The 27,613-nt window shown below is 37.7% G+C and overlaps 1 protein-coding gene across 8 annotated transcripts; it reads left to right on the forward strand.

The window, feature by feature from the left end:
* Nucleotides 1-2,978: 2,978 nt before the first annotated feature.
* LOC110065167 (epididymal sperm-binding protein 1-like) lies at nt 2,979-27,080 on the forward strand. 8 transcript variants are annotated; one of them, XM_089286279.1, is made up of 9 exons: nt 2,979-3,062; nt 14,430-14,531; nt 15,804-15,956; nt 17,213-17,365; nt 18,612-18,761; nt 20,008-20,172; nt 20,460-20,624; nt 20,927-21,091; nt 24,034-27,080. In XM_089286279.1, the coding sequence occupies exons 2-9, from the start codon at nt 14,450-14,452 to the stop codon at nt 24,165-24,167; spliced, it is 1,167 nt and encodes a 388-aa protein (XP_089142405.1). In that variant the 5' UTR covers nt 2,979-3,062; nt 14,430-14,449; the 3' UTR covers nt 24,168-27,080. The 8 variants fall into 8 exon arrangements, with proteins under 8 accessions (XP_089142405.1, XP_089142407.1, XP_089142403.1 ...); XM_089286281.1 differs by lacking the exon at nt 2,979-3,062 and adding an exon at nt 5,570-6,037; XM_089286277.1 differs by lacking the exon at nt 2,979-3,062 and adding an exon at nt 10,560-10,639.
* Nucleotides 27,081-27,613: the final 533 nt, after the last annotated feature.

Below are 27,613 nucleotides of genomic sequence, written 5' to 3' on the forward strand. Positions count from 1 at the left end.
TGAATGATTGAAGGAAAAGAACAAGGGGTCAGGTGCGTCCGGGTCAAGAGGAAGACCTGGTCATACCAACCCTACAGGTGATTCAAAATATCAGTTAGGGATCATACACGCGCACAAATGGCTTTTATCGCGATCCAGTGGACTCTTTTTATTGAACAGAGACCACGATGTTTTACGATTTTGTCGTCTTAAATTGTTTGTTTGTGACGAAGATTTCCCGAGGTAATTTACTTGGTTCTTGCGAAGAGAAACTAACATTCAACAAATTGTTCATAGAAAGGGCAAAAGGGTTGATTAAAATCCTAACTTTGAAAGGTAAAAGTACAGTTATTTTATCGCAGCAATCTCGTGAACCAAAAACAGCGATAAGAATAACTTGAAGGTTGTTTTTCGTCTGCTCGCTCTGTTTGTTTACATTCAGCTTTACCTGTGCAGACGCTTATCACGCAATCATAATTCGAGCTTGAAACTCTAACGTTTTCCTATATTTGCTGGTTTCGTCGAAGAAAAATCTTTGCAAACATGCTGCATCGAAGCTTTTCGATTAAGTTGACATTTTAAGCGAGAAATTGCCTTGTTTCACGGGTAAAATTCTTGGTTACAAAAATTATTTGGATACATTTTTTAATTACTTAAAATTAGTTATATAGTATGTAAATGGCGGTGGCATAATTTTAGGAATCTTTTACCCAGTTTGAAACCTATCTCAGATTTATCGTTGTATTCTGAAGCTCGATGAATTGATTAACCATTTTTTGTTTTCTACAAAAATAGATGAATCGCGATAAAAAATACATTCGATTTTGAGACGGTATTACGACTTCATAATGACACTATGGTAGAGAATGTTTTCCAGCATTTGACTCTCTACTTCGCATCGTTATGAAGTCCTAATATTGTCTCAAAATCTACCGAATAAGTTTGTGTTATCGGATTTGCTTGGAAGATTTAAACTAATTAGACTGCGTGCTAACACATAGGCACTGAATCCACGTGTGTCCTTGAATGGGAACTGATCCTCAGTCGTTCCGGAAAAGCAATTGACCAGGTGGATGTTGTAAGGATGACCGTGTGCCCAAAGCATAGTAGGTTTCAACTTACTACGCTTTATAAAGCAAAGGTAATAGATAGAGATTTTTTAATGGATGATCGATGCACGAGTCTTATCTGGCATTATAACATACCACAAACACCCACCTTTTTATTAAAGCCCTCTGAAGGTTCAGTTCATTGAAAAACAGCTCACAACCCCAGGTTACAACACTGTTATTTTCCGAGCAGAGCTGATTGTTCTTTCTCGAGCAAAATACGTTTGGTTGTTGTTGATTTTTTTTTACTTGCGGGCGCTCAATGAATTTCATCTCTTCCCTAGTGATGCTAGTACATTACTCACCTAACACTTTCTTTACTCAAACTTTTCCCTAGAAAGTAGATTTCTGGTTTTCTACGTGTGTGTGACAGGGGGGGGGGGGGGTAGTGGGTGGGGAGGGAGCACCTGCTAGTGAACTTGTTACACCCCTCAATCCTGAATTACTTACGTTAGACACGGTATGTTGTTAACTTGCGCATTTTGTTGTAGGATAAATGTTGGTCTTTTAAGAGCAATTGTAAGGTAAGAATCACAGTATTTCTGAACAATGAACCTGATGTGGCTTTAATAATTCATTGTCACTCACCAAATACAGAATAAGGGTTTCATGTCAGCAATTTGGTTTGTTTATGGCATGAATTATGCTCAAAATTCCATTTTAAATGGCCTTAGAGGGGCATGGAGTGTTTGTGACAAAAATTCAACAAACTTTGATAAGCCAAATTTTTCTCAACTGATTTTGATAACTGGGTCACTAAAGTAAATAATGGTATAGGTACAGAAGTTATGCAAGAAGGCAGGTAGATACACTGAGTTTTTGAAAAATGGCAATTTTGGGTTGTAATTTTGACATCAATTTTTGCCAAACTCTAGCCCAAGGCTCCTCTCTGTCCAATACCTCGAGGACAAAGTTACATATATGAAATGAAAGCTCTATTATAGTAGAGTTCATGGTCAAATTCATTTGGAAGCACAGTTTACCAATTGGATTTTATGGCACTTTCAAAATGTCCTCTGGAAGGCTGGGTTTTTGGTGCTCAAAGGGCAAAAAGTGAGACCCCCTCCCCCCCTGAAACTCCAAAACTAAAAGTCAGAGAAGTGAGCCAAATTGGCTTTTGAAATATCTCATTCTGCAACCAACTTCTGTGCCAAGTTTCAGCCAAATCGGTTGACCACAACTTTTGGCCCCTGGAACACTTTCTCAGACAATGACACTTAAAAAAATTGTTTAAGTTAATGTTATGACGACACACACTATCACACTAAGAGACAGGTTCGACAGATAGTTCCTCTTGGCGAATTATCAGTCCTCTGACTTATATTGGGACGCAAAGGAACACATTAAAAGCACTTGTCCAAGTCCACCCCCACAGATTATGCGTTTCTAGTACACAAAACTACCAAGAAAACATCCAATGGTTTTCCTGTCCTCAGACATGTTAATTTCTTCAGCTCTAAGATTTTCCTCTTGTTTTCCCTTTTTCACCAGAATTGATCTGTTCTTAAGGCATGTAAGAAATTTCACCGTTCTTATTCGTTTATTTGTGAGAAAAAATATACTATTCAGAAGTGTAGAATGCCTTGGAAGGATAATCATGAATGGCACTTTAAAGTGTACAAAGAATGAAAGAGAGAACACGTCACACGAGAAGTGGGCATTCTTTCGCAAGTCTACAAACCTCTCGGCGATTTTGATCCGAAACGGTGGTTTCTTTGAAAAGCACTGAACCCGACCAACCACCCACTGATAGCTGCCCGTGAGATCAGCTAATTACCTTGCAAACTGTCGCTAAGTTCTTTCTATTGTTAGGATTTAACACAACACGCCACTAAATCTTCGTCCAATAATAGTCGCAGATCACAATATTACTGACACAGTGTTTCAGTGAATATGCAGATACTTTTTGATATATTAGCATGCAAGCAGTCTGCTCTCAAACTCTGAGAGTCCGATAGTGTCCTATTACCACAGGTAAGTTTCATTTTCATTCTACTAAGGTGTGGTTTTATAGCTCATCTGGTCTTTTTACTGATATAGCATAATACGTGCGATGCGGCTAACGAAGTTTCGAATATATTAGTATTCCATGAGTTTTAGAATAAGCTCCGGATTTCCAGGAGTTTACCTGTAGTCTTCAGAGCTTCTGGTGTTAGGGGGACTATTTAAGTATTCGAGATCCTCTTGACGAATTACCAGTCTACGTACTGGAACGCAAAGGAACACACTAAAAGTCTGCCCCAACAGATTTGAGTCTCTAGTACACAAAATAAAACCAATAAAACTCCCAACTGTTTTCATTTGTTTTGACATGTTAATTTTCTCGACTGTAAGATTTTCCTCTTTTTTTCTCTTTTTCATAATAATTGATCGTCCTTAAGGCATTATTCGTTTATTTGTGAGATTAAATGTTCCTTTTATAAGTGTAGAGTGCCTTCGGCGGATAATCAGGAATTGGCGCTTGAAAGTCTACAAAACATAAAAGAGAGAACACGTCACTCGAGAAGTGGGCGTTCTTAAGCTTTCGGAAGTCTACAAACCTCTCAGCGATTTTTGATCCGAAACGGTGGTTTCTTTGAAAATCACCGAACCTAACCAACCAACCACTGATAACTGCCCGTGAGATCAGCTAATTACCTTGCAAACTGTCCCTCTGCGTGTTGACAGCTCTAGCAGAGTTGCGTTGCTAATGTTCAAGCATGGTCCTGAAGTACTACTGAGAAGCGATCAAAGTGCCCTTGTCGTAAATATTACCCAATCTTTCTTCGGTTATCGAGAATCGGCTAACTGATTTTAAACGTGAATTTTCGCAGCTAAATATTTTCTTGATAGGGCAGATTATTTTGCTTATCTTCTTAACAAAACAGCATAGAAAATTCGTGCACAAGAAAATGTAGCTTTCATAACTATGTTAAATCTAAACTACACTTATTTATTTATCCCAAACATATTAAATCATTCCTGTTAATTTACAGTATCGCACGCACGTAATAATCTTTTACTACTGCTTACGGGTAAACTATCACCCAGACATAAAACTAATACACACAATCAATTAAATGTTATAAAGCCTGGGAGTCCTGAGACAGCAAACGTTTACGCTCGAGCTTTGGCTTGTGAAACGACAACACAAAATTCAAATTCTAGATCTTATTCCTTTATGTCGAGTTGTTTTGCTAGTTAGTGAACGATGCCTTCGAGGGATTATCATGAATTGGCCTTTTAAAGTTACAAAACATAAAAGAGAGAACACGTCACTCGAGAAGTGGGCTTTCTTTGGCAAGTATAGAAACCTTTCGGCGATTTCTGATCCGAAACGGTGGATTCTTTGAAAATCACTGAACCCAACAAACCAACCACTGATAACTGCCCGTGAGGTCAGCTAATTACCTTGCAAACCCGGGTCGCTAAGTTCTGTCTGTTATTAGTGTTTATCACAACACTAAATCTTCGCCCAATATATATCGGGTTGTAGATCACATTATTACCGACCCACTGCTTCAGTGAATATGCAGATACTTTTAGATATATCAGTAGCACGCAAGCAGTCTGCTCCCAGACTCTGAGAGTCCGACATTGCCCTATTACAAAAGTTAAGTTTCATTATAATTCTACTCGGGTGTGGTTTTGTAGCTCATCTGGTCTTTTCACTGATATAGCATAATATGGGCGATACAGTTAACGACGTCAGTTTAGCATACATGTATGTATATTTGTATTCTGTGCGTTTTGGAATAAGCTTTGCATTTCCAGGAGGTCATCTAACGTTCGAGCATGGTCCTGAAGTACAAGAAGCGATCAGAGCTACCTTTGTGAAGTTATTGTCTAATCTTATTCCGGTTATCGAGAATCAGCTAACTGACTTAAAACGTAAATTCTTGTAGAAACCTTTTCTTGATATCGCAGACTATTTGACTAGAGAATCGAAGGTACTGTAATAATCGTTTATTACTGCTAACGGCTATCAACCACATTGAGAAGTAGTCATCATAGAGCTCATATAAACAATTACAAGTTTTAAAACCAGAAATAGCAAAGGCTCGAGCTTTGGCTTGTAAAATGTTTACTGTGGAAACAATTTAATTTTACTGGAGTTTTCAAAGCAACTACACATGATTCAATCCGTATCCATACATATATGTTAAGGTTCAAATTTTTATGCTTTTATGTCGAGTTGTTTTGCTAGTCTGTGAAGTCCTGAGTGGATAACTCAACCAAACAACCCATTCGCCGACTCCTCAAGCGGTTCATTACGAGTCTCCTGTGGTGTTGAAACCGGATTACTAGTCTTCTGCCTTATACTGATACGCAAAGGTAAGCACTAAAAGCACTTGCCTAAGTCCGGCCCAAGGGATTATGCGTCTCTTGTACACAAAACTACCAATAAGACTTTCAACTGTCTTCATGTCTTTAGACCAGTTAATTTCTTCAACTGTACGACTTTCCTCTTTTTTTTTTTTTGCTCTTTTCCACCAGAATTGATCTGTTCTAAAGGCATGTAAGAAATTTTCACCGGCTTTGTTCGTTAATTTGTGAGAACAAATATACCTTTCAGAAGTGTAGAATGCCTTCGAGGGATAATCATCAATGGCACTTTAAAGTCTGCAAAACATAAAAGAGAGAATACGTCATTCGAGAAGTTAGCGTTCTTAAGCTTTCGCAAGTCTACAAACCTCCCAGCGATTTTTTTGATCCGAAACGGTGGTTTCTTTGAAAATCACTGAACCCAACCAACCAACCAATGATCAGCTAATTACCTTGCAAAATGTCGCTAAGCTCTGTCCGTTATTAGTGCTTATCACAGCTCTAAATCTCTATCCAAAAGTAGTCGCAGATCACCATATTATCGACACACTGCTTCAGTGAATATGCACATATTTTTAGATGTATTGGCACCCAAACTGTCTGCTCCCAAGCTCTGAGTGTCCGATATAGCCCTATTACCAAAAGTAAGTTTCCTTTTTTATTCTACTGGTGTGGTTGTTGCCCATCTGGCCTTTTGTATCTAAAATAACAAAGTACATATGTGCGATACGAAGTTTAGCACATATTGGTATTTTATGACTTTTCGGGGTATGCCTGCCTCGTTTTTCACGAAGATTATCTGTAGTTTCCTGAGCGCTTTCGATGTTATTTATTTAGTAACAGTTTACAATCTCAGCGTGTTACCAGCTCTGGTAGAGTTTGCTTTGCTAATATTCGAGCATGGTCCTGAAGTACAAGCAGCGATCAAGGTGACTTTATCGGAGTTGTTGTGTAATATTTCTTCGGTTGACTGACTTTAAACGTGAATTCTCGCATATAAACCTCTCATTGATAAAGCACACTATTACTTGTCTCCTTAGCTACAAAACAAGAAAGTATCGTCCACAAAAATCGTAGCTTTCATAACTATATCGAATCTTAACTACACTTAACTTATTTATTTATCCCAAACATATTGAATCACTCATTGCATGATTCATTCCGTATCCAGGGTAAGGTTCAAATTATCTCAAATTGACAGGAAACACTTCGCTAAGACACGCACAGGCAAAGCAAAAAAAAAAAAAGTAAAATAAATTAAAATGAAATAAAATAAAATAAAATAGAATAACATAATTAATAACTCCCTATATATACCGTAAAAAAATTCTCCCGAGCGATTAATATCTTGATCATATTTCCATCGCATGCCAATTAAACTTTATCGACAAAGGTTTGTTTACGTTAACCACCTACGCGCTTGCAAATGTAAATTACAGCTTTGAACCGAACCGAAACAACCAACCAACCACTGATAACTAACCCGTGAAACCAGCTAATTACCTTGCAAACTGTCGCTAAGTTCTTTCTATTATTACTGTTTAACACAACTCTAAATCTTCGCCTAACAATAATTGCAGGTCACATTATTACCGGCACAGTGCGTCAGTGGATATGCAAATATTTTTAGACAAAATAGCCCACAAACAGTCTCCTCGCAAACTCTCATTTCCGACACGGCTATTAACCGCATTGAGAAGGAGTCATTAAACTCATACAAACAATAAGAAGTTCATGAAGTAAAACCAGAAATAGCAGCCGCTTGAGCTTTGGTTTGTGAAATGCCCCAGGTAAAATGCTAACTGTGGAAACAGTTAAATTTCAATCGACTGATTTTCCATGTAATTGACTACATGTAATTGACTATTATAATAATTCAATCCGTATTCACGTTAAGGTTCCCTTTCTTATTCCCTTATGTCGAGTTGTTTTGCTAGTCCGAAAGTCATTCGCCGACTCCTCAAGTGGTTCATTATGCCTCTCCTTTGTTGTAAAGACGACACATACTACCAAACTAAGATATCTAGTCGACAGATAGTTCCTCTTGACGAATTTCAAGTCTTCTGCCTTTCACTGGGACGCAAGGAAAGACACTAAAAGCACTTGTCCAAGTCCGCTCCAATGGATTATACGTCTCTAGTACATAAAACTACCAAGAAAACTTCTAATTCTTTTCATGTCTTTAGACATGTTAATTTCTTCAGCTGTAGCATTTTCCTCTTGTTTTTTCTTTTTCACCAGAATTGATCTGTTCTTAAGGCGTGTAAGGAATTTTCAACGGTTTTATTCGTTTATTTATGAGAACAAATATGCCTTTCAGAATTGTAGAATGCCTTTCAGGGATAATCATGACTTGGCGCTTTAAAGTCTGCAAAACATAAAACAGAGAATACGTCACTAAAAAAGAGAGCTTTGTTTCGCAAATCTATATACAAACCTCCCAGCGAGTTTTGATCCAAAACAGTGGTTTCTTTGAAAATCACTGAACCCAACTAAGCTGCTACTGATAACTATCCCGTGAGATCAGCTAATTACCTTGCAAACTGTCGCTAAGTTCGTTCTATTGTTAGTATTCAACACAACAAGCGTCAAAACCTTGGCCCAAAAATAGTCGCAGATCACTGTATGCTTCATTGAATATGCAGAGACTTTTAGATATATTAGTGCAAAAGCAGTCTGTTCCCAGACTGTGAGAGTCCGACATTGCCCTATTACCAAAGGTAAGTTTTATTTTCATTCTATTCGGGTGTGGTTTTAAAGCTCGTTTGGTCTTTTCACTGATGTAGCATAATATGTGCGATGCAGTTAGCGAAGTTTAGCATATATTGATCGTATTCCATGCGTTTTGAAATAAGCGCCGCATTTCCGGGAGGTTATCTGTATAGTCCCCTGAGCTTTCGGTGTTAGGACTATTTAAGTATTTGTGTAGTAAAAGATCACTGTCTCTCTATCATGCATGTTACCAGCTCTGGCAGAGTTTGCTTTGCTAATGTCCGAACATAGTTCTGAAATACAAAAAGCGATCAAAGCGGCCTTTTCGTAGTTATTGTCTAAATCTTTCTTTGGAATCATCTAACTGACTTGAAACGTAAACGGTTGCAGGAACCTTTTCTTGATATCGCAGACTATTTGACTAGAAAATCGAAGGCACTGTAATAATTGCTTATTACTGCTAACGGCTATCAACCACATTGAGAAGTAGTCATCATAAAGCTCATACAAACAATTGCAAGTTTTAAAACCAGAAATAGCAAAGGCTCGAGCTTCGGCTTGTGAAATGTTTACTGCGGAGACAATTTAATTTTGCTCTGGATTTTTTAAAACGACTTCACATGAGTCAATCCGTATCCATATGTTGAAGTTTAAATTCTCATTTTTTTATGTGGAATTGTTTTGCTAGTCTGTGAATTCCTGAATGGATAACTGAACCAAACAACCCACTCTTCAACTCCTCGAGCGGTTCACTATGCGTGTCTTGTGGTGTTAAAACCGGACACATACTATTCTTACACTAAGATTTCAGTTTGACAGATAGTTCCCCTTGACGAATTACCAGTCTTCTGCCGTATATTGAGACGCAAGTAAAGAAACTAAAAGCACATGTCCAAGTCTGCCCCAGCGGATTATGCGTCTCTAGTACACAAAACTACCAATAAAACTTTAAACTGTTTTCATGTGTTTAAACAAGTTAATTTCTTTAACTGTATGATTTTCCTCTTGTTTTCTCTTTTCGTCCAGAATTGATCTGTTCTTAAGGCATGTTAAAAATTTTAACCGGCTTTATTCGTTTATTTGTGAGAACAAATATACCTTTCAGAGGTGTAGAATGCCTTCGAGGTATAATCAGGAATGGCACTTTAAGGTCTGCAAAACATAAAAGAGTGAAAACGTCATTCAAAAAGTGGGCGTTCTTGAGCTTTCGCAAGTCTACAATCCTCTCAGCGATTTTTTGATCCGAAACGGTGGTTTCTTTGAAGATCACTGAACCCAACCAACCAACCACTGATAACTAACCCGTGAGATCAGCTAATTACCTTGCAAACTGTCGCTAAGTTCTTTCTATTTTTACTGTTTAACACAACTCTAAATCTTCGCCCAGTAATAATTGCAGATCACATTATTATCGCCAGTGCGTCAGTGGATGTGGAAATATTTTTAGACATAAGAGTCCACAAACAGTCTCCTCGCAAACTCTCAGAGTCCGACACGGCTATCAACCGCATTGAGAAGCAGTCATTCAACTCAGACAAGCAATAAGAAATTCATGAAGTAAAACCAGAAATAGCAGCCGCTTGAGCTTTGGTTTGTGAAATGTCCGAGGTAAAAGGCTGACTGTGGAAACGGTTAAATTTCACTCGACTGATTTTACATGCAATTGACTACATGTAACTGACTATTAATAATTCAATCCGTATTCACGTTAAGGTTCCCTTTCTTATTCCCTTATGTCGAGTTGTTTTGCTAGTCCGAAAGTCATTTACCAACTCCTCAAGCGGTTCATTATGCGTCTACTTTGTTGTAAAGAGGACACATATTACAACACTAAGATATCTGTTCGACAGATTGTTCCCCTTGACGAATTACCAGTCTTCTGCCTATTACTGGGACGCAAAGGAAGGCACTAAAAGGCACCTGTCCGAGTCCGCTCCAACGGATTATGCGTCTCTAGTACATAAAACTACCAAGAAAACTTCCAAGTGTTTTTATCTCTTCAGACATGCTAATCTCTTCAGCTGTAAGATTTTCCTCTTGTTTTCTCTTTTTCACCAGATTTGATCTGTTCTTAAGGCATGTAAGAAATTTTCAACGGTTTTATTCGTTTATTTGTAAGAACAAATATGCCTTTCAGAAGTGTAGAATGCCTTTGAGGGATAATCATGACTTGGCACTTAAATTTAAAGTCTACAAAACATAAAAACAGAATACGTCACTAACTGAAAAAAGAGGGCTTTGTTTCTACAAACCTCAGCGATTTTTGATCCAAAACGGTGGTTTCTTTGAAAATCACTGAACCCAACTAACCTGCTACGGATAACTATTCCGTGAGATCAGCTAATTACCTTGCAAACTGTTGCTAAGTTCGTTCTATTGTTAGTATTCAACACAAACACGCGTCAAAACCTTCGCCCAAAAATAGTCGCAGATCACCGTATGCTTCATTGAATATGCAGAGACTTTTAGATATATTAGCGCGCAAGCAGTCTGCCCTCAAACTGTGAGAGTCCGACATTGCCCTATTACCAAAGGTAAGTTTCATTTTCATTCTACTCGGGTGTGGTTTTAAAGCTCATCTGGTCTTTTCACTGATATAGCATAATATGTGCGATGCTGTTAGCGAAGTTGAGCATATATTGATCGTGTTCCATGCGTTTTGGAATAAGCTCCGCATTTCCGGGAGGTTATCTGTATAGTCTCCTAAGCTTTCGGTATTAGGACTGTTTAAGTATTCGTGTAGTAAAAGTTCACTCTCTCAGTGTCATGCGTGTTACCAGCTCTGGCAGAGTTTGCTTTGTTAATGTTTGAGCATGGTCCCGAAGTACTAGAAGCGATCAAAGCGGCCTTTTCACAGTTACTGTCTAATCTTTCTCCGGTTATCGAGAATCAGCTAACTGACTTAAAACGTGAATTGCTGCAGGGTCTTTTCTTGATATCGCAGACTATTTGACTAGAGCATTAATTAAAAGCACTGTAATAATTGTATATTACTGCTCACGGCTATCAACCACATTGAGAAGTAGTCATCATAAAGCTCATATAAACAATTACAAGTTTTAAACCAGAAATAGCAAAGGCTCGAGCTTCGGTCTTCGAAATGTTTAGTGTGCAAACAATTTAATTTTGCTCGGGATGTTTTAAAACGAGTACACATGATTCAATCCGTATCCATATGTTAAGATTTAAATTCTCATTTTCTTTTTTTTTTTTTTTATGTGGAGTTATTTTGCTAGTCTGTGACGTCCTGAGAGGATTACTCAACCAAACAACCCATTCGCCAACTCCTCGCGCGCCTCACTATGCGTGTCCTGTGGTGTTAAAACAGGACACATACTATTCGTGGACTACGATTTCAGTTCGACACATAATTCCTCTTGACGAATTACCAGTCTTCTGCCGTATATCGGGACGCAAAGGAAGGCACTAAAAGCTCTTGTCGAAGTCCGCCCCAACGGATTATGCGTCTCTAGTACTCAAAACTATCAAAAAAATTCAAACTGTTTTCATGTGTTTAGACGAGTTAATTTCTTCAACTGTATGATTTTCCCTTTTTTTTCCCCCCCTCTTTTTCACCAGGATTGATCTGTTCTTAAGGCATGTAAGAAATTTTCACCGGCTTTATTCGTTTATTTTTAAGAACAAATATACCTTTCAGAAGTGTAGTATGCCTTCGAGGGATAATCATCGATGGCACTTTAAAGTCTGCAAAACTTAAAAGAGAGAACACGTCACTCCAAAAGTGACCTTAATTTAGCTTTCGCAAGTCTACAAACCTCCCAGCGATTTTTTGATCCGAAACGGTGGTTTCTTTGAAAATCACTGAACCCAACCAACCAACCAATGATAAATACTCCGTGAGATCAGCTAATTACCTTGCAAACTGTCGCTAAGTTCTGTCTGTTAGTAGTGCTTATCACAGCGCTAAATCTTCACCCAAAAATAGTCGCAGATCACAACATTACCGACATATACATATACCGACATATACAGATATTTTTAGATGTGTTAACCCGCAAACTGTCTGCTCCCAAACTCTGAGTTTCCGACATAGCCCTTTTACCAAAAGAAAGTTTCTTTTTTATTCTGCTGGTGTGGTTGTTGCCCCTGTGGTCTTTTATATCTAAACTAACAAAGTATATGTGTGATACGAAGTTTAGCATATGTTGGTGTTCTATGCCTTTTCGGGGTATGCCTGCATCGTTTTTCCCGAAGACTATCTGTAGTTTCCTGAGCGCTTTCGATGTTATTTATTTAGTAACGGTTTACAATCTCAGCGTGTTACCAGCTCTGGTTGAGTTTACTTTGCTAATATTCGAGCATGGTCCTGAAGTACAAGCAGCGATCAAGGTGACTTTATCGGAGTTGTTGTTTAATATTTCTTCGGTTGACTGACTTTAAACGTGAGTTCTCGCAAATAAACCTCTCATTGATAGAGCACACTATTACTTGTCTCCTTAGCCACAAAACAAGAAAGTATCGTCCACAAAAATCGTAGCTTTCAAAACTATATCCAATCTTAACTACACTTAACTTATTTATTTATCCCAAACATATTCAATCATTCATTGACTATATTTGCTTTTGTCATAATTGATTCCGTATCAAGGCTAAGGCTCGAATTATCTGATATCGATAGGAAACAGTTCGCTCTGACACTCACAGACCAAAAAAATAAAATAAAATAAAATAAAATAACATACAACAACACAACTCCCTATATATACCGAAAAAATTCTCCCAAGCGATAAATACCTTGATCATTTTTTCTATCATATGCCAATTAAACTTCTTCATCGACAAAGTTTTGTTTATGTTAAGCGCCTACGCGCTTGCAAATGTAAGTTATAGCTTTGAATATCCTATTGAAAAAAAACAAAAACAAAAAAAAATGTTCTTTTGAAATTAACTTTTTGGTTATAGGGAGGACTGATACTTGTCTTGTGAACAGAAAAACAACGAAATTAAATATCATCAAAAGAAAATTGTCGCCCTTATCATTATATTTATACATTAAACTATACTTACTCATCTACCCAAACATTGTATTTAATGTCGGCAGATGATATCATCCCAGTCAACTGGAATCGCTGAACATATTGAAATAATCTTTTATCACTGCTACAGTAGTTTGTGAAGAATAGCTAGTGCATAACCATTTAGGAAAAGCAGTCACATGCATAAAAACGGTTGCGGGCTTAACAACTAGACGTAATATATAGAGCTGGAAATGTTTATTTATTCTATCAATTGTCTTCAGTCGAATAGCGTATTGCTTTTTTTTTTCTCGTCAGCTAGAACAAGCGCAAGGTGTTTAAGCTCTGTTTCCGTCCACACACGTGCTTTCTTGGACTTTTTTGACTTTTCCGAACAACCAGCTGACTTTTCCGCCATCTTGAAATTTCTAGCTTATCGAAAATAATCGCTGGCTCCTTGTAACGGGGTGTAAGTTTCGTGGATATTTTACACACACACGTCGGATCATCCACGAAAGTTCGTGGGTCAAGTCGAACTATCACGACAATTTCTCTTGGCGGATGATCCGTCTGTTTGCCCGTATTTACTCACAGACGAATTATCGGACGAACTATCGTTTTTTGCCCAAGTTCATCCCAGACAGATGATCCGTCTCTAGCATAAATCCGGCCAATTTCGTTAGGCCTGAACAGACACATCTCATAAAGAACTGGCAGATACCACTCTCAAAAGCTTCTATCGCACTCCCACCACAAAAAAAAAAAAAAAAAAAAAAAAACATTTCATTCTATACTAGGCAATCAGTTCGTGGTAAAATTACAACTCAGGATCAATTAGGAAGCTCAAAAGCCAATATTTTGATATTGCATCATCACGTGATTTTCGCCACCGGAAGTGCCCGAAAGACGACAAAAGTAGACATTTTTCATTTTAACGGCTAGGCCGGAAGTCAAAACTTACGGTCCAGTTAAAAATATAATAATTAAAAACTAAAGCAAAACAAGACAATTAAATACTTTTTGTCAATAGTTTTAAAATATAATCTTAGCATGACCATGCACCTTCCGCTACTGCTCGACAACAAAAAGACGCACCGCTTTGGTTAACGGGAAAAAAGAGACAAAAGGCAAAAGAAGAAACAAATAAACAGTTACATGTAATAAAAAGAAGAAACACAAAAACAAAATGACTGACGAGCGTACAATATAAAGCCTGAACTAATTGGTTTGTGCTTCGGAGAGTTCTGAATCAGGCTCGACCGGGCAGCGTGCTAACCACACTAAGCCATAATGTGTCATGCATGAATGATTGAGTTAATTTTTCAATTTTTTCTTTTTTTTTGGTCAGCTGACAACCAAACACGCGGGATGATTGCTTTGAGTTTCTTTCTTTTTGCGTTTGTGTACCTCGCACACAACCATGGTTACTATGTTCGTGGAAACCATAGAGGTAAGTCTTTTGAGAAACTATGAGTACTTTCATTGTGCCAAAAATTCCGGAAATTTCGGTCTGAAGTCCATTGGAAAGGTCCGTTTCTGTTTGGTCCGATCGGAATATTCAGGACCAGCTATGGAGGTGGTCCACTTTGACCGGTCAGACCGAAATTTGCCGTTCCACTTTGAGAAACCGGTTCATTGCCCTACGTTTTTCTACAGTAGATTTCATTTATTAAGGGAATTCGGGAAAGGAAAAAGAAATGATAAGGGTCATTCCTCTTGGTTGGCCCGGTTTGATCGGTAAATGTCGTTTCATTCTTCCTCGAGTATTCCCACTGGTCTCTGACCGGTCGGTCTGGCATGATGGAAACACCCTATATTTTATGGGAAATTCAGGCAGGATGGCAGCTGGAAGAACTTGGGACCTCTGATTGTAAAATGACAAGGAAATTGAAAAATGACAAAAAAGGTTTGTAATTGTTTCGCGTAAATCGCCTGCTCAAATCAGATTGTGAACAAAATTACCTGTGGCGACGGCGTAAAATACAACGAGAAAACGGGCCAGTGTGATTGTCCACAGAATGTATAATGCAGCCCAATAGAGTATGCTAAACCTCTTTCTTTTCAGAGATCTTTTAAGACATGTGGGTCCAGTTGTTCAAAGGGTGATTAACAATATCCACTGGACAAATGCATATCCAGTGGATAAGTGTTGCAATTAACAAAAAAAAAAATTCTGTATCCTGTATATTTAACAAATATATATTTCATATCGCCGTGCGGCTGTTGAATAATGGATCACAGATACATGACTTCAAAATGTCAGATGACGTCAAAATATACATGGTAAGAACAAAAGAGTGCCACAGCAGCAATTAGGCGGGTGTGTCACTGAATTAAGTAACAAATAGTCTTCTTTTAAACTAGTCTGATGACAAAGAAACTGACCCGTTTTATCTTAGACGTAAATGTGAACCGCGTCCATGACAAAAAAACAAAACAAAAAAAAAACAGGTAGAATAAAACAGAAGTCCGTCAATACAGCCTACATTTCATATTTTTAGGTGGGACTGGTCTAATCACTTTAAACAGGCCACATTCTTTCGGCGATTTACCAAAATTTGCCATTTACTACAAGAAATTTGCATCTCGGAATTATCGAAGGGATAATGCAATAGCTAATGATATTATGACGAAACAGTTTCTTTCGAAAATCGAAGATTGTTAAATTTAAGTTGTATATTTGATGTTCCTTTTATCTTTTTATTTACAACGTTCTCAACAGAAGCTGAATGTGTGGCAAAAACAAGGTGTGGTTTATGCTGCAGTATACCTTTCACTTACAAAGGAGTAACATACCATTCCTGTACCAAAGCTGATCACGACAAGTTTTGGTGTTCCCTGGACGCTGTCTACAAGGAAAAGTGGGCAAATTGTGGTAAGCATTGCAGTGATGTTGTGATTAACTAAACACTTAAGAATAAATGTTTGCAAGAATCAAACACAATCAGCAAATACCGGCAAAAATGTGAAATATCCAACGTGCTCAAATTCCATTTTTTGTTGTTGTTGTTGTCCAGATAGAGGTATTGAGAGATGTGTTATTCATTTTTTCGAAACAAAATATTTGATGTTTCACTTCAAAATGAGGACAATCATTTTCAGGGTCAGGTACGAGACAATGTAGCATGAAAATTAGCCGTTTTGATGCGGAATGTTTCCCTGGAGTAAACAGCAAAATCTTATTACTACAACTTTTCAAGAAATTATTTTAAGATTTCCAAGAGAATATAAAAATAAAGTAAAAAAAAATTAAACAAAGAGATGGAGAGACCAGAGGGGAATTGCCTGCTACCGCGTTTAAATTTAAGATTTAATTTAAAAAGATTACCCTACTACCTTAATCAGAAATTACATGAAATTTAGAAATTTAGAAACTGTAAAGTGTAACTGATTAAGAAATAAAAAGATTAATTAATTGATTGAAAAAAAACCAGGCGGGCATGAACATTTGACAGTTATTAAAAGAGATCGTATTTACATTTAGATAATATCAAACTTAATTAAGTTGGCGCTAACAATCCACACACACCCAAAGTTTGTAAACACATTTTCTTCACCTAGGCCGTGTTTTAAAATTGAGATCATACAATTTGAAGTCTTACACATATGAAAAATTTAGAGATGCCATCAGCTACCTATTAAGACAGTAAAAGCTTGTGCAATAAGATCAAAAATAAGCCAAGCTCAAAAGTATATATCACCATTTAGAAGTTCGATATTTAAGGAGTTAACAGAATTGCAAGAGATCAGGGCCTCATTCAGGCCAAGATCAGAGGTCATCAGGTCTTGAAAATCATTTAATTCATGCCAAGCTATTGCAGCGGTCGCTAACCCTAAAATAATTTGGTCTTGCTTTGCAGCCGCCATTGATAATATATTGCGTGCGCAGTAGAATTACCAACCAAAAATTACGCAAAGGTCCTTAAACATGGCACCTTCTTAGTGCGAATTACCACTTCCTTAATAGTTTATGGCAAAAGCAATTGGCATCTCGGCATTTTTAAACGGGATAAAGTAATAGCTAAAGATATTATGGCGAGACCGTTTCTTTCGAAACTAGTAGACTGCTAAGTTCACCTTAAATTTTTGTTGTTCCTTTCATGTTTGTCTTTGAAACGTCCTCAACAAAAGCCGATCAATGTGTGCAAAAGACAACGGATGGCCAATGCTGCAGTATACCTTTTACTTATGGAGGAGTAACATACCATTCCTGTACCAAAACTCATCACAACAAGTTGTGGTGTTCGCTGGACGCTGTCTACAAGGGAAAGTGGGGAAATTGTGGTAAGCATTGAAATAACGTTGGGATGAACTTAACGTTTCAAAATATATATCTGTGAGAATCAAAAGAAACCCGGAAATAGCAGGAAAAATGTGATATCTCCAACTTGCATAAACTCCGTTTCTTTGTTGTCCAGATAGAGGTATTGATGGCTGTGTCATTCATTTTTTTTTTAAAGAAAATATTTGATATATTGCCCAAAAATGAGGACAATCATTTTCAGGGTCAGGTACGATACAATATAGCTTCAAAATTAGCCGTTTTGAAGCGAAATGCTTGCCTGAAGTGTACAGCAAAATGACATGAATTGGTTATCATCTTATTCCTACAACCTTTCCAGAAATTATTTTAACATTTCCAAGCATATGTAAAAAAATAATAAATTAAACTAAAAAAAAATGAAATAGAGAGATAGAGAGATAGAGAGACCAGAATGGAATTGCCTGCTACTACGTTTGAATTACAAATTTGATTAAAAAAGATTACCCTACTATCTTAATCAGAAATTAAATGAAATTTAAAAATAAAACCAGCCAGGCATGAACAGTTCACAGTTATATTATTTAAAGGGGTTGTATTTACATGTAGGCAATATCAAGCGTAACAAAATTGGCGCTAAAATTCCACACAAACCCACTTTATGAAAAAACATTCTCTTCAGTTAGACAATGTTTTCAAATTTAGTTGATACAATTTGAAGTCTTGCACAACTGAATAACTTAGAGATGCCATCAGCTACCTATTAAGAAAGTAAAAGCTAATGCAATGGGCTCAAAAATAAACCATGTTCAAAAGTATGTATTACCCTTTGAAAGTTCAATATTAAAGGAGTTAACAGAATTGCAAAAGATAATTGCCTCTTTCAGGCCAAGATCGGAGGTCATCGGGTCTTGAAAATCATTTAATCCATGCCGAGCTATTGCAGCAGTCTCTAATCTTCAAATCATTTAGTCTTGCTTTGCAGCCACCCTTGATACATCACACAGGAAAATATATTGCGCGTGCAGTACGGTTACGCTCCAAAAGTTGCACAAAGGTCCTTAAACATGGCATCTTCTTAGTGTGATTTACCACTAACTTAATAGTTCATGGTAAAAGCAATTGGCATGTCGGCATTTTCAAAGGTATAAAATAATAGCTAATGATATTATGGCGAGACCGTTTCATTCCAAACTAGTAGACTGATAAGTTCACCTTAAATTTTTGTTGTTCCTTTCATGTTTGTCTTTGAAACGTCCTCAACAAAAGCTGAATGTGTCCAAAAGACAACGGATGGCCAATGCTGCAGCATACCTTTCACTTACGGAGGAGTAACATACCATTCCTGTACCAAAACTAATCACAACAAGTTGTGGTGTTCGCTAGACGCTGCCTACAAGGGAAAGTGGGGCAATTGTGGTAAGCATTGAAGTAATGTTGGGACTAACTAAACGCTTAAGAATAAATATTTGCAAGAATCAAAAGAAATGCGCAAATAGCAGCAAAAATGTGAAATCTCCAACTTGCTCAAACTCCGTTTATTTGTTGTCCAGATAGAGGTATTGATTCACTTTTTTAAAGAAAAAAAGCGATGTTTTGCCCCAAAATGAGGACAATCATTTTCAGGGTCATGTACGAGACAATGTAGCTTGAAAATTAGCCATTTTGAAGCGGAATGTTTGCCTGGGGTATATAGCTAAATCACATGAATTTGTTATCAACTTATTCCTACAACTTTTTCAGAAATTATTCTAAGATTTCTAAGAGAATATAAAAATAAACTTAAAAAAGAGATGAAACAAAGAGATAGAGAGACCAGAGGGGAATTGCCTGCTACTGCGTTTGAATTTAAAATTTCGTTTAAAACGATTACCCTACTACCTTAATCAGAAATTACATGAAATTTAGAAATTTAGAAACTGTAAAGTGTAACTGATTAAGAAATAAAAAGATTGATTAATTGATTGAAAAAAAAAAAACAGGCGGGCATGAACATTTGGCAGTTATTAAAAGAGGTCGTATTTAGGTTTACGTAATATCAAGCTTTAATTAAGTTGGCGCTAACAATCCACACACACCTACATTTTGTAAAAACATTTTCTTCACTTAGGCAGTGTTTTAAAATTGAGATCATACAATTTGAAGTCTCGCACATATGAAAAATTTAGAGATGCCATCAGCTACTTATTAAGACAGTAAAAGCTAGTGCAATAAGATCAAAAATAAGCCAAGCTCAAAAGTATATATCACCATTTAAAAGTTCGATATTGAAGGAGTTAACAGAATTGCAAGAGATCAGGGCCTCATTTAGCCCAAGATCAGAAATCATCAGGTCTTGAAAATCATTTAATTCATGCCAAGCTACTGCAGCGGTCGCTAACCCTAAAATAATTTGGTCTTGCTTTGCAACCGCCATTGATAATGTATTGCGTGCGCAGTAGAATTACCAACCAAAAGTTACGCAAAGGTCCTTAAACATGGCACCTTCTTAGTGCGAATTACCACTTGCTTAATAGTTCATGGTAAAAGCAATTGACATCTCGGCGTTTTTAAACGGGATAAAATAATAGCTAAAGATATTATGGCGAGACCGTTTCTTTCGAAACTAGTAGACTGCTAAGTTCACCTTAAATTTTTGTTGTTCCTTTCATCTTTGTTTTTAAAGCGTCCTCAACAGAAGCTCAGTGTGTCCAAAAGACAACAGCTGGCCAATGCTGCAGTATACCTTTCACTTACAAAGGAGTAACATACCATTCCTGTACCAAAACTGATTACCACAGGTTTTGGTGTTCGCTGGACGCTGTCTACAAGGGAAAGTGGGGAAATTGTGGTAAGCATTGGAATAATTTTGGGATTAATTTGGTCTTGCTTTGCAACCGCCATTGATAATATATTGCGCGCGCAGTAGAATTACCAACCAAAACTTACGCGAAGGACCTTAAACATGGAATTACCACTTGTTTAATAGCTCATGGTAAGAGCAATTGACATCTCGGCATTTTTAAACGAGATAAAATAATAGCTAAAGATATTATGGCGAGACCGTGTCTTTCGAAACCGGTAGACTGTTAAGTTCACCTTAAATTTTTGTTGTTCCTTTCATCTTTGTTTTTAAAGCGTCCTCAACAGAAGCTCAATGTGTCAAAAAGACAACAGCTGGCCAATGCTGCAGTATACCTTTCACTTACAAAGGAGTAACATACCATTCCTGCACCAAAACTGATTACCACAGGTTTTGGTGTTCGCTGGACGCTGTCTACAAGGGAAAGTGGGGAAATTGTGGTAAGCAGTGGAATAATGTTGGGATTAATTCGGTCTTGCTTTGCAGCCGCCATTGATAATATATCGCGTGCGTAGTAGAATTACCAACCAAACGTTTCGCAAAGGTCCTTAAACATGGCACCTTCTTAGTGCGAAATACCACTTGCTTAATAGTTCATGGTAAAAGCAATTGACATCTCGGCATTTTTAAACGGGATGAAATAGTAGCTAATCATATTATGGCGAGACCGTTTCTTTCGAAACTAGTAGACTGCTAAGTTCACCTTAAACGTTTGTTGTTCCTTTCATCTTTGTTTTTAAAGCGTCCTCAACAGAAGCTCAATGTGTCGAAAAGACAACAGCTGGCCAATGCTGCAGTATACCTTTCACTTACAAAGGAGTAACATACCATTCCTGTACCAAAACTGATTACCACATGTATTGGTGTTCGCTGGACGCTGCCTACAAGGGAAAGTGGGGAATTTGTGGTAAGCATTGGAATGATGTTGGGATTAACTAAACACTTAAAAATATATATCTGTGAGAATCAAAAAAAATGTGCAAATAGCAGCAAAAATGTGAAATCTCGAACTTGCTCAAACTCTGTTAATTTGTTGTCCAGATAGAGGTATTGATGGCTGTGTCATTCATCTTTTTAAAAGAAAATATTTGATATATCGCCCAAAAATGAGGACAATCATTTTCAGGGTCAGGTACGATACAATGTAGCTTGAAAATTAGCCGTTTTGAAGCGAAATGTTTACCTGGAGTGTACAGCCAAATGACATGAACTGGTTATTCCTACAACCTTTCCAGAAATTATTTTAACATTTCCAAGAAAATGTAAAAAAATGAATTAAACTAAAAAAGATGAAATAGAGAGATAGAGAGATAGAGAGACCAGAATGGAATTGCCTGCTACTGCGTTTGAATTTCAAATTTGATTAAGAAAGATTACCCTACTACCTTAATCAGAAATTAAATGAAATTTAGAAATAAAACCAGCCGGGCATGAACAGCTGACAGCTATTCCACGGGGGCGTATTTGGATCTGGGTAATATCAAGCGTAACAAAGTTGGCGCTAAAAATTCCCACAAACCCACTTTATGAAAAAGACATTTTCTTCAGTTAGACAATGTTTTCAAATTTAGATTACACAATTTGAAGTCTTGCACAACTGAATAATTTAGAGATGCCATCAGCTACCTATTAAGATAGTAAAAGTTAATGCAAAGGGATCAAAAATAAGCCATGCTCAAAAGTATATATTACCCTTTGAAAGTTCAATATTAAAGGGGTTAACAGAATTGCAAGAGATAATTGACTCTTTCAGGCCAAGATGGGAGGTGGTCCGGTCTTGAAAATCATTTAATCCATGCCAAGCTATTGCAGCAGTCAGTAACCTTTATATCATTTAGTCTTGCTTTGCAGCCGCCTTTGATACATCACGTAGGAAAATATTTTGTTTATTAGGTTTTTTAATTTCGAGACAAAGAAATGGTTTCTTACCTTGAAATAATTTCAAGACCAATTTTGTGTTTGGTCTAATCTCGCTCGACTGCCCACTGAGACTGCTTGAGTATTTTTTCTGAGTCATTTTCTAAAAGGAATAGGCTCTTTCTTTCTTCTTCTTTCTTCTCGTACCTGTTCAATGCCTCGACAAGACCTTTTTGTACCTTATCTTTCCCCCAGTCACGTAAAATATTGTCTAAATTCGCAAAACTTTCCGCCATTTTAAAACACAGAGGGAAAAACCTTTGTGATGATGAAGTAAATCATACATCTGTCCTCTATATATTATAGGCGAGAACCAATCAAAATGCAAGTATAATTTGGTTTATTATATAAAACTCGATAGAAACACAAAACATGTACACGTAATGATGGCGCGAGTAAAGAGAATTTACATTTTGATGATTAAGGTAGACAATTTGTTTTTCTTTTTTTCGTTGGGGTATTTTCTAAAAGAAATAGAAAACATGTTCTCCGTGTTTCTATCGAGTTATAGAAACACTCGTGAAAGTTATGGAGAACTCGAAAAAGGTGTGGAAACACTCTGCTTGGGTTCCCACAGCATTTCCCGTTCTCCCAAACTTTCATTCCTGTTTCTAAAACTCGATAGAAACACGGTACATGTTTCCATATACATATTTCCTAATTTTCATTCAAAATAAGAAGAAACATTTTCAGGGCCAGATCCGATAAAATGTAACTTGAAAATTAGCCATTTTGAAATGATATGTTTGCCTTGAGTATACAGCCAAATGACATTAATTGGTTATCAACTTATACAATTTAACTTTTCCAGAATTTATTTCAATATTGCCAAGAAAATGTAACAATAAAAAAAAATGAGGAGATAGAGAGACCAAAAGGGAATTGCCTGCTTCTGTGTTTAAATTTCAAGTCATCTCTTTCTCCGTGAAGTGGGGGTATAGGTATAGCTGGGCCCTATTGAGTAACAGTTAAGGAGCAGTAGCGCCGTCACCAAAAAAAAGTGGGAAATGAAAAGTGGGCGGGTCAGTTCCTAGACAATTTGTATAGGGATTCTGTGAAACGATTAGCGATTATATTACATGTAATTGTACGCGTGAACAGATCAGACGCTTTTAGTAATTTCCACGACTGGCTGCCGTAGCCACGAGTCGGATCTGTTTACAAGTTCAATTAAAAAGCAAAACCGACTTCAATCATTTGCAAGAGCTGAACGAAATTCGGCGGTATTCTAATTGGAACTTCAATTTATCTCAACAACAGGTTATCAGGCTAGAAATACTGGTTTAGAATAGTACGAGATTTCGATAGAGAACATGGCTTATACACAAATGTTTAATGACCACCTTCAGGCGATGAACCCCTAAAAGCTCATTCTCTTCGATGAATGCGGTTTGAGACTGCCTTTCCAATTTCGCGCGCTTTGCTACTAATGACGTCAGAGGCCAAGGGGTTGCATTAGACAAGGTGTCAATTCCTCGTGATAACACGATTCTGGTTACAAAACTTCCGTCGCGCCTTGCAAAATTGATAATCGCAGTATCTACACTGCCAGTCAACCTCGTTTTCAGGTTCTCTCTCCTCTGCCTCCCTTTGTCGTTAGGAGAAGATTCTTGCTGCGGCTGGTCAAGTGACCACCTGTGACACAAACTTTTCCACCGGGGTAGAGTCAACGAATAATTTTTGTCCATCTCAACTGAAGCGAAAGAAAGGTGATTGCTGGTCATCGCTATATTAACCGCACACGAGCAAATACGCCTTTGAAATTCTCCAGTCCTACTGAGAACGAGGTTGACTGCTAGTCTCTTTTCCAGTGTCCCCGCGTCCCAGAGTAGCCTTGTTTTTCTGTCCCACTGTCCGCTGTCCGCTGTCATGTGCAGTCCCTCTGTCCGTCTGTCATTGCTTGTCACTTAGGTTTTGGTCTGTTTACTCCAGATATGAGCGGAAAACGTCACTATCGGCGCAGACCATTGACTGGCCTCAGTCAAGAAGCTAAAGTCAAGCCGGTTGAAGTCAAGAAGAGCAGGGAGTCAGAGAAACATCTTGATACCAACGTGATTGAGCCGTGAGATCTACCAAGTGCAGTTAAATAGGTCTTTTGAACAGTTGTTCACGTGACGTGCATTTCAAGAACACACTGATTTAGTCATTGGTAATGAATGGTGTTATCAGAAATGGAAGAACATTTACAAATAAGCTTACATGCAAATTTCAGGTTAATATTTTTTTTAAGAGGGAATTTGTATAGAGGTTACAAATTAGAAGGATTTGTATGAGGAAAATATGCTTTGCCCTCCAGTCACGCTCCAGTGGTGCAATTTTTCAGGTTTTCAAGCTGACATAAAATCGATCTTTGCCTTTTGGTTAAAGAACCTAGAATTTTTCAGTCTTCCTAATATTTCATCCCTCTTTCTATCTCTAACAGTTATATGGCAGCAGTTTCCTTTTGTAGTAGTTTTTTAAATAACGGAGAAGGTTTCTGGAGGGCAAAGCTTCCTAGCTTCTATACTAAACCTTATTTTTTGGCAATATTCAAATTGTCATTAATTCTTCATCGTGTATGCGGCATTGGTCTGAAAAGTGTTAGTGTTCTGGCTATTTAAAACATGCCCTTTCCAGTTCTGAAATCGTAGTTTTAGATGCACATTGGTAGCTTAAAGGAGAAGGTCACTCCAAAAAAACTCTTGCCTATAGCAAGTACACATTCAGCATCTCCACTCATCCAAGTTTAAGGCTCTGAAGTGCCCGCTATCCTGCAGAAGTTCGTCTCGAAAGAAGCGACTTCGGAAGCCGCCATTGTGAAACTGTCTTGGCAGGCAGTGTTTATGTGACGCCATTCCGTCCGACTCGAAAATGGCGGGAAGGAGACAAACCTGCAACTGACTTTGCATCCTTCACAAGGTCAGCAAAATCTATTTTTTCCAAGCGATTATGCACTTCACTATCTTCAATGCTAACATTTTGGAGTTTGGAGCATGTTTGGCTCAAAATAATATGGCTCAAGAGAAGCCATAACCCATAAGCCCTTAAGAGTGGTAGTTAAAAGGTTTCCTGGAAACCATTTGGACAAAATGACGTCACGAAAACGCGGCTACTGTTCAAAATGACGGTAACGATGTCGAATTTTGGGCTTCTTTGTAGATGAATTTCATAAAGAAAACCTGCACTTTAGAGGCTGAAACTTCGGTGAGTGGCCAAACTTAGTGCAAGGTTTTTATTCGCGTTGCCAAAAAAAAAATACGTTTCTTGGAGTGGCCTTCTCCTTTAAAGTTTACAAATTATCGGTTAGTAATACGTGACTAACTGTTTCAAAAGGCCTATTCTAACAACTTCCGTTTGCTGCTGTAATGATTCTACTCTCTCAAGAAGTCGTCGTTTGACATGCCCTAACACTTAGCCATTCCACGCCCTGGTAGCTTTACTTCAACAAAAAAAATATTAACCCTTGGACGAACTACTACTGCAACCGCACTACGGGTGTGTGCGTGTATTTAGTCAAGAACATAAGCAAATTTTGCATAGTCTGGCAAGTGACTGACAGTATTTTAGAATACAGTGTTGAAATATCTCCCTAGTTCACGTTTACGGTTGCCGTCGTGCCTTTTAGCCTAGCTTATGATTATAAGCAAAACTAAAAACAATGGGACACTTAAGTAAGCTAATATTACCTCGTTACTAACGCGAACTTGAAAAAGTGTTATTAAAACAGAGAATATCACTGGGTCTGGAAAACAAAACACTGTAGTGTTGTCAGTAGAACGACTGAAAATTAGAACATGCAGCCCTTTTGAAAACGTGAGAACCCCTTTGGTGGATTGCCATAACTAAACGGTTGTGAAAGAATATGGGGGAGGGGGGAACTCGAAATAGTTCCTGTTGTTCATCTGAGGGTTATAAGAACTCAATGATATGAAACACACGTGCCAAGTCTGTAACAAACGTCGCTATAACTTGCGAACTAAGCAGTCTTCTTAACACTCTTTTCACTGTTTTCTACCTGAACCTGGCCTGCGTAAAACAGCCGTCTTTCTTCGCTCCCTACCCCTAGTAGCGCTTCGCGAGAAGGACGTCAAAAAATTGCTAATCGCGATCGGGGTGAGGAGCGAAAAGGGACGGCTGTTTTAGCAGGCTAACCTTAACCTTAGGAAATCGTTAATAGTGTCTAGAACAAGCTAGGGATAAAGAATATAACTGATTGAAACTAACGGGCAAACGGGGAAGGCGAATGTCTTGCTTCTGTAGTGTTTGTAGGTGGGTTTAGAATTAGCAAGCTGTAGTTGAAAAGTTGACTTGGTACTTTTAGAAGCCGCTGCTATTGATAATTGACAATTAGAGTCCAGTTGCAGCAGAATATTTTGGCATGGTGAAGTTTATATATCTGCGTTCAGTCAAGAACCAGATGACATGAAAGAAGTAATATAAAACAATATGACAGCAAAGGAAAACTTTAACGTGGATTGAATACACATGATTAGCCGACCAAAAAAAGCAACCCCTGCCTTTTGGTGATCTTCCAATGCATATAAAAAGGGAGGGACGTAAGCTCAGTAAACTATCGTGTAATCTGAATACTATTCACAACACCTTTTGGGAGGCCTTAATTTTCTGTTAATTGGGCTATAAATATAAGCATGTACCTTTAATCATACATAATTTCACAATGGCACCTGAATAATGTGTATCAGTGGATAGAACGGCACTACTCGCATTTAAGTCTAAAAAATTTTAGAGCAGCAAAACGGCAGCAAATAAAGTAGGATGCAAATGGTTATAATAATAATAATAATAATAATGATAGTGATAGTGATAGTGATGATAATGGTAATGGTAATGATAATGATAATGATAATGATAATGATAATGATAATGTTAAAGATAATGATAATGATAATAATAAAAACGGTATGGGGAAAATTGTTCAAGTCCAATTCTCTTTGTATATTAAGTTTGTTTGCACCTTACAATATAAACTAGCATTTTCACTGCGGCGGAATTCAATGCTCTCGACTTAACTCCAGCTTCTGTAGCATGGATTAGTTGTTACGCCCCGCGGGACATCCAGTCCATTTAAGCTCTCCCTAATTCCAAATCTGTAATTTGCTTGTAATAATTTACTTCAAAACATCAACAGTCATGGCAAGGTTCCTCATTCTTCTCGTATGATACGTTGTTTTAGAATGAATTATTTTTTGCGAAGCTTACTTAACACTGCTCATTGAGGGCTCTTTGCGTCCTCCACCCCCACCTACCTCCCCCATGCATCTACTTAACAAATAGATTCCATGTTGCGTGCGTCTGTTCAGTAACTGATCACAGATGACGTCAAATGAGGTAGGCTCTTACCACATTTTGACCTCTTCTGTGATTTGTTACCGGACAGACACACGGCAACATGGATTCTATTTGTTTTATGCGTGGCTTACTGATGTGACGAAACTTTTAACAAATGGCAGAACGCTAGCCTCACTAAATAGTTTATCGTGGTTCAGAACTGTAGCTTTGCATGTACGAGTTC

This window comes from Orbicella faveolata, unplaced genomic scaffold (assembly GCF_042242905.1).
Source record: "Orbicella faveolata isolate gen_17 unplaced genomic scaffold, um_ofav_v1 contig_1, whole genome shotgun sequence".
NCBI classification, from domain to species: Eukaryota; Metazoa; Cnidaria; class Anthozoa; order Scleractinia; family Merulinidae; genus Orbicella; species Orbicella faveolata.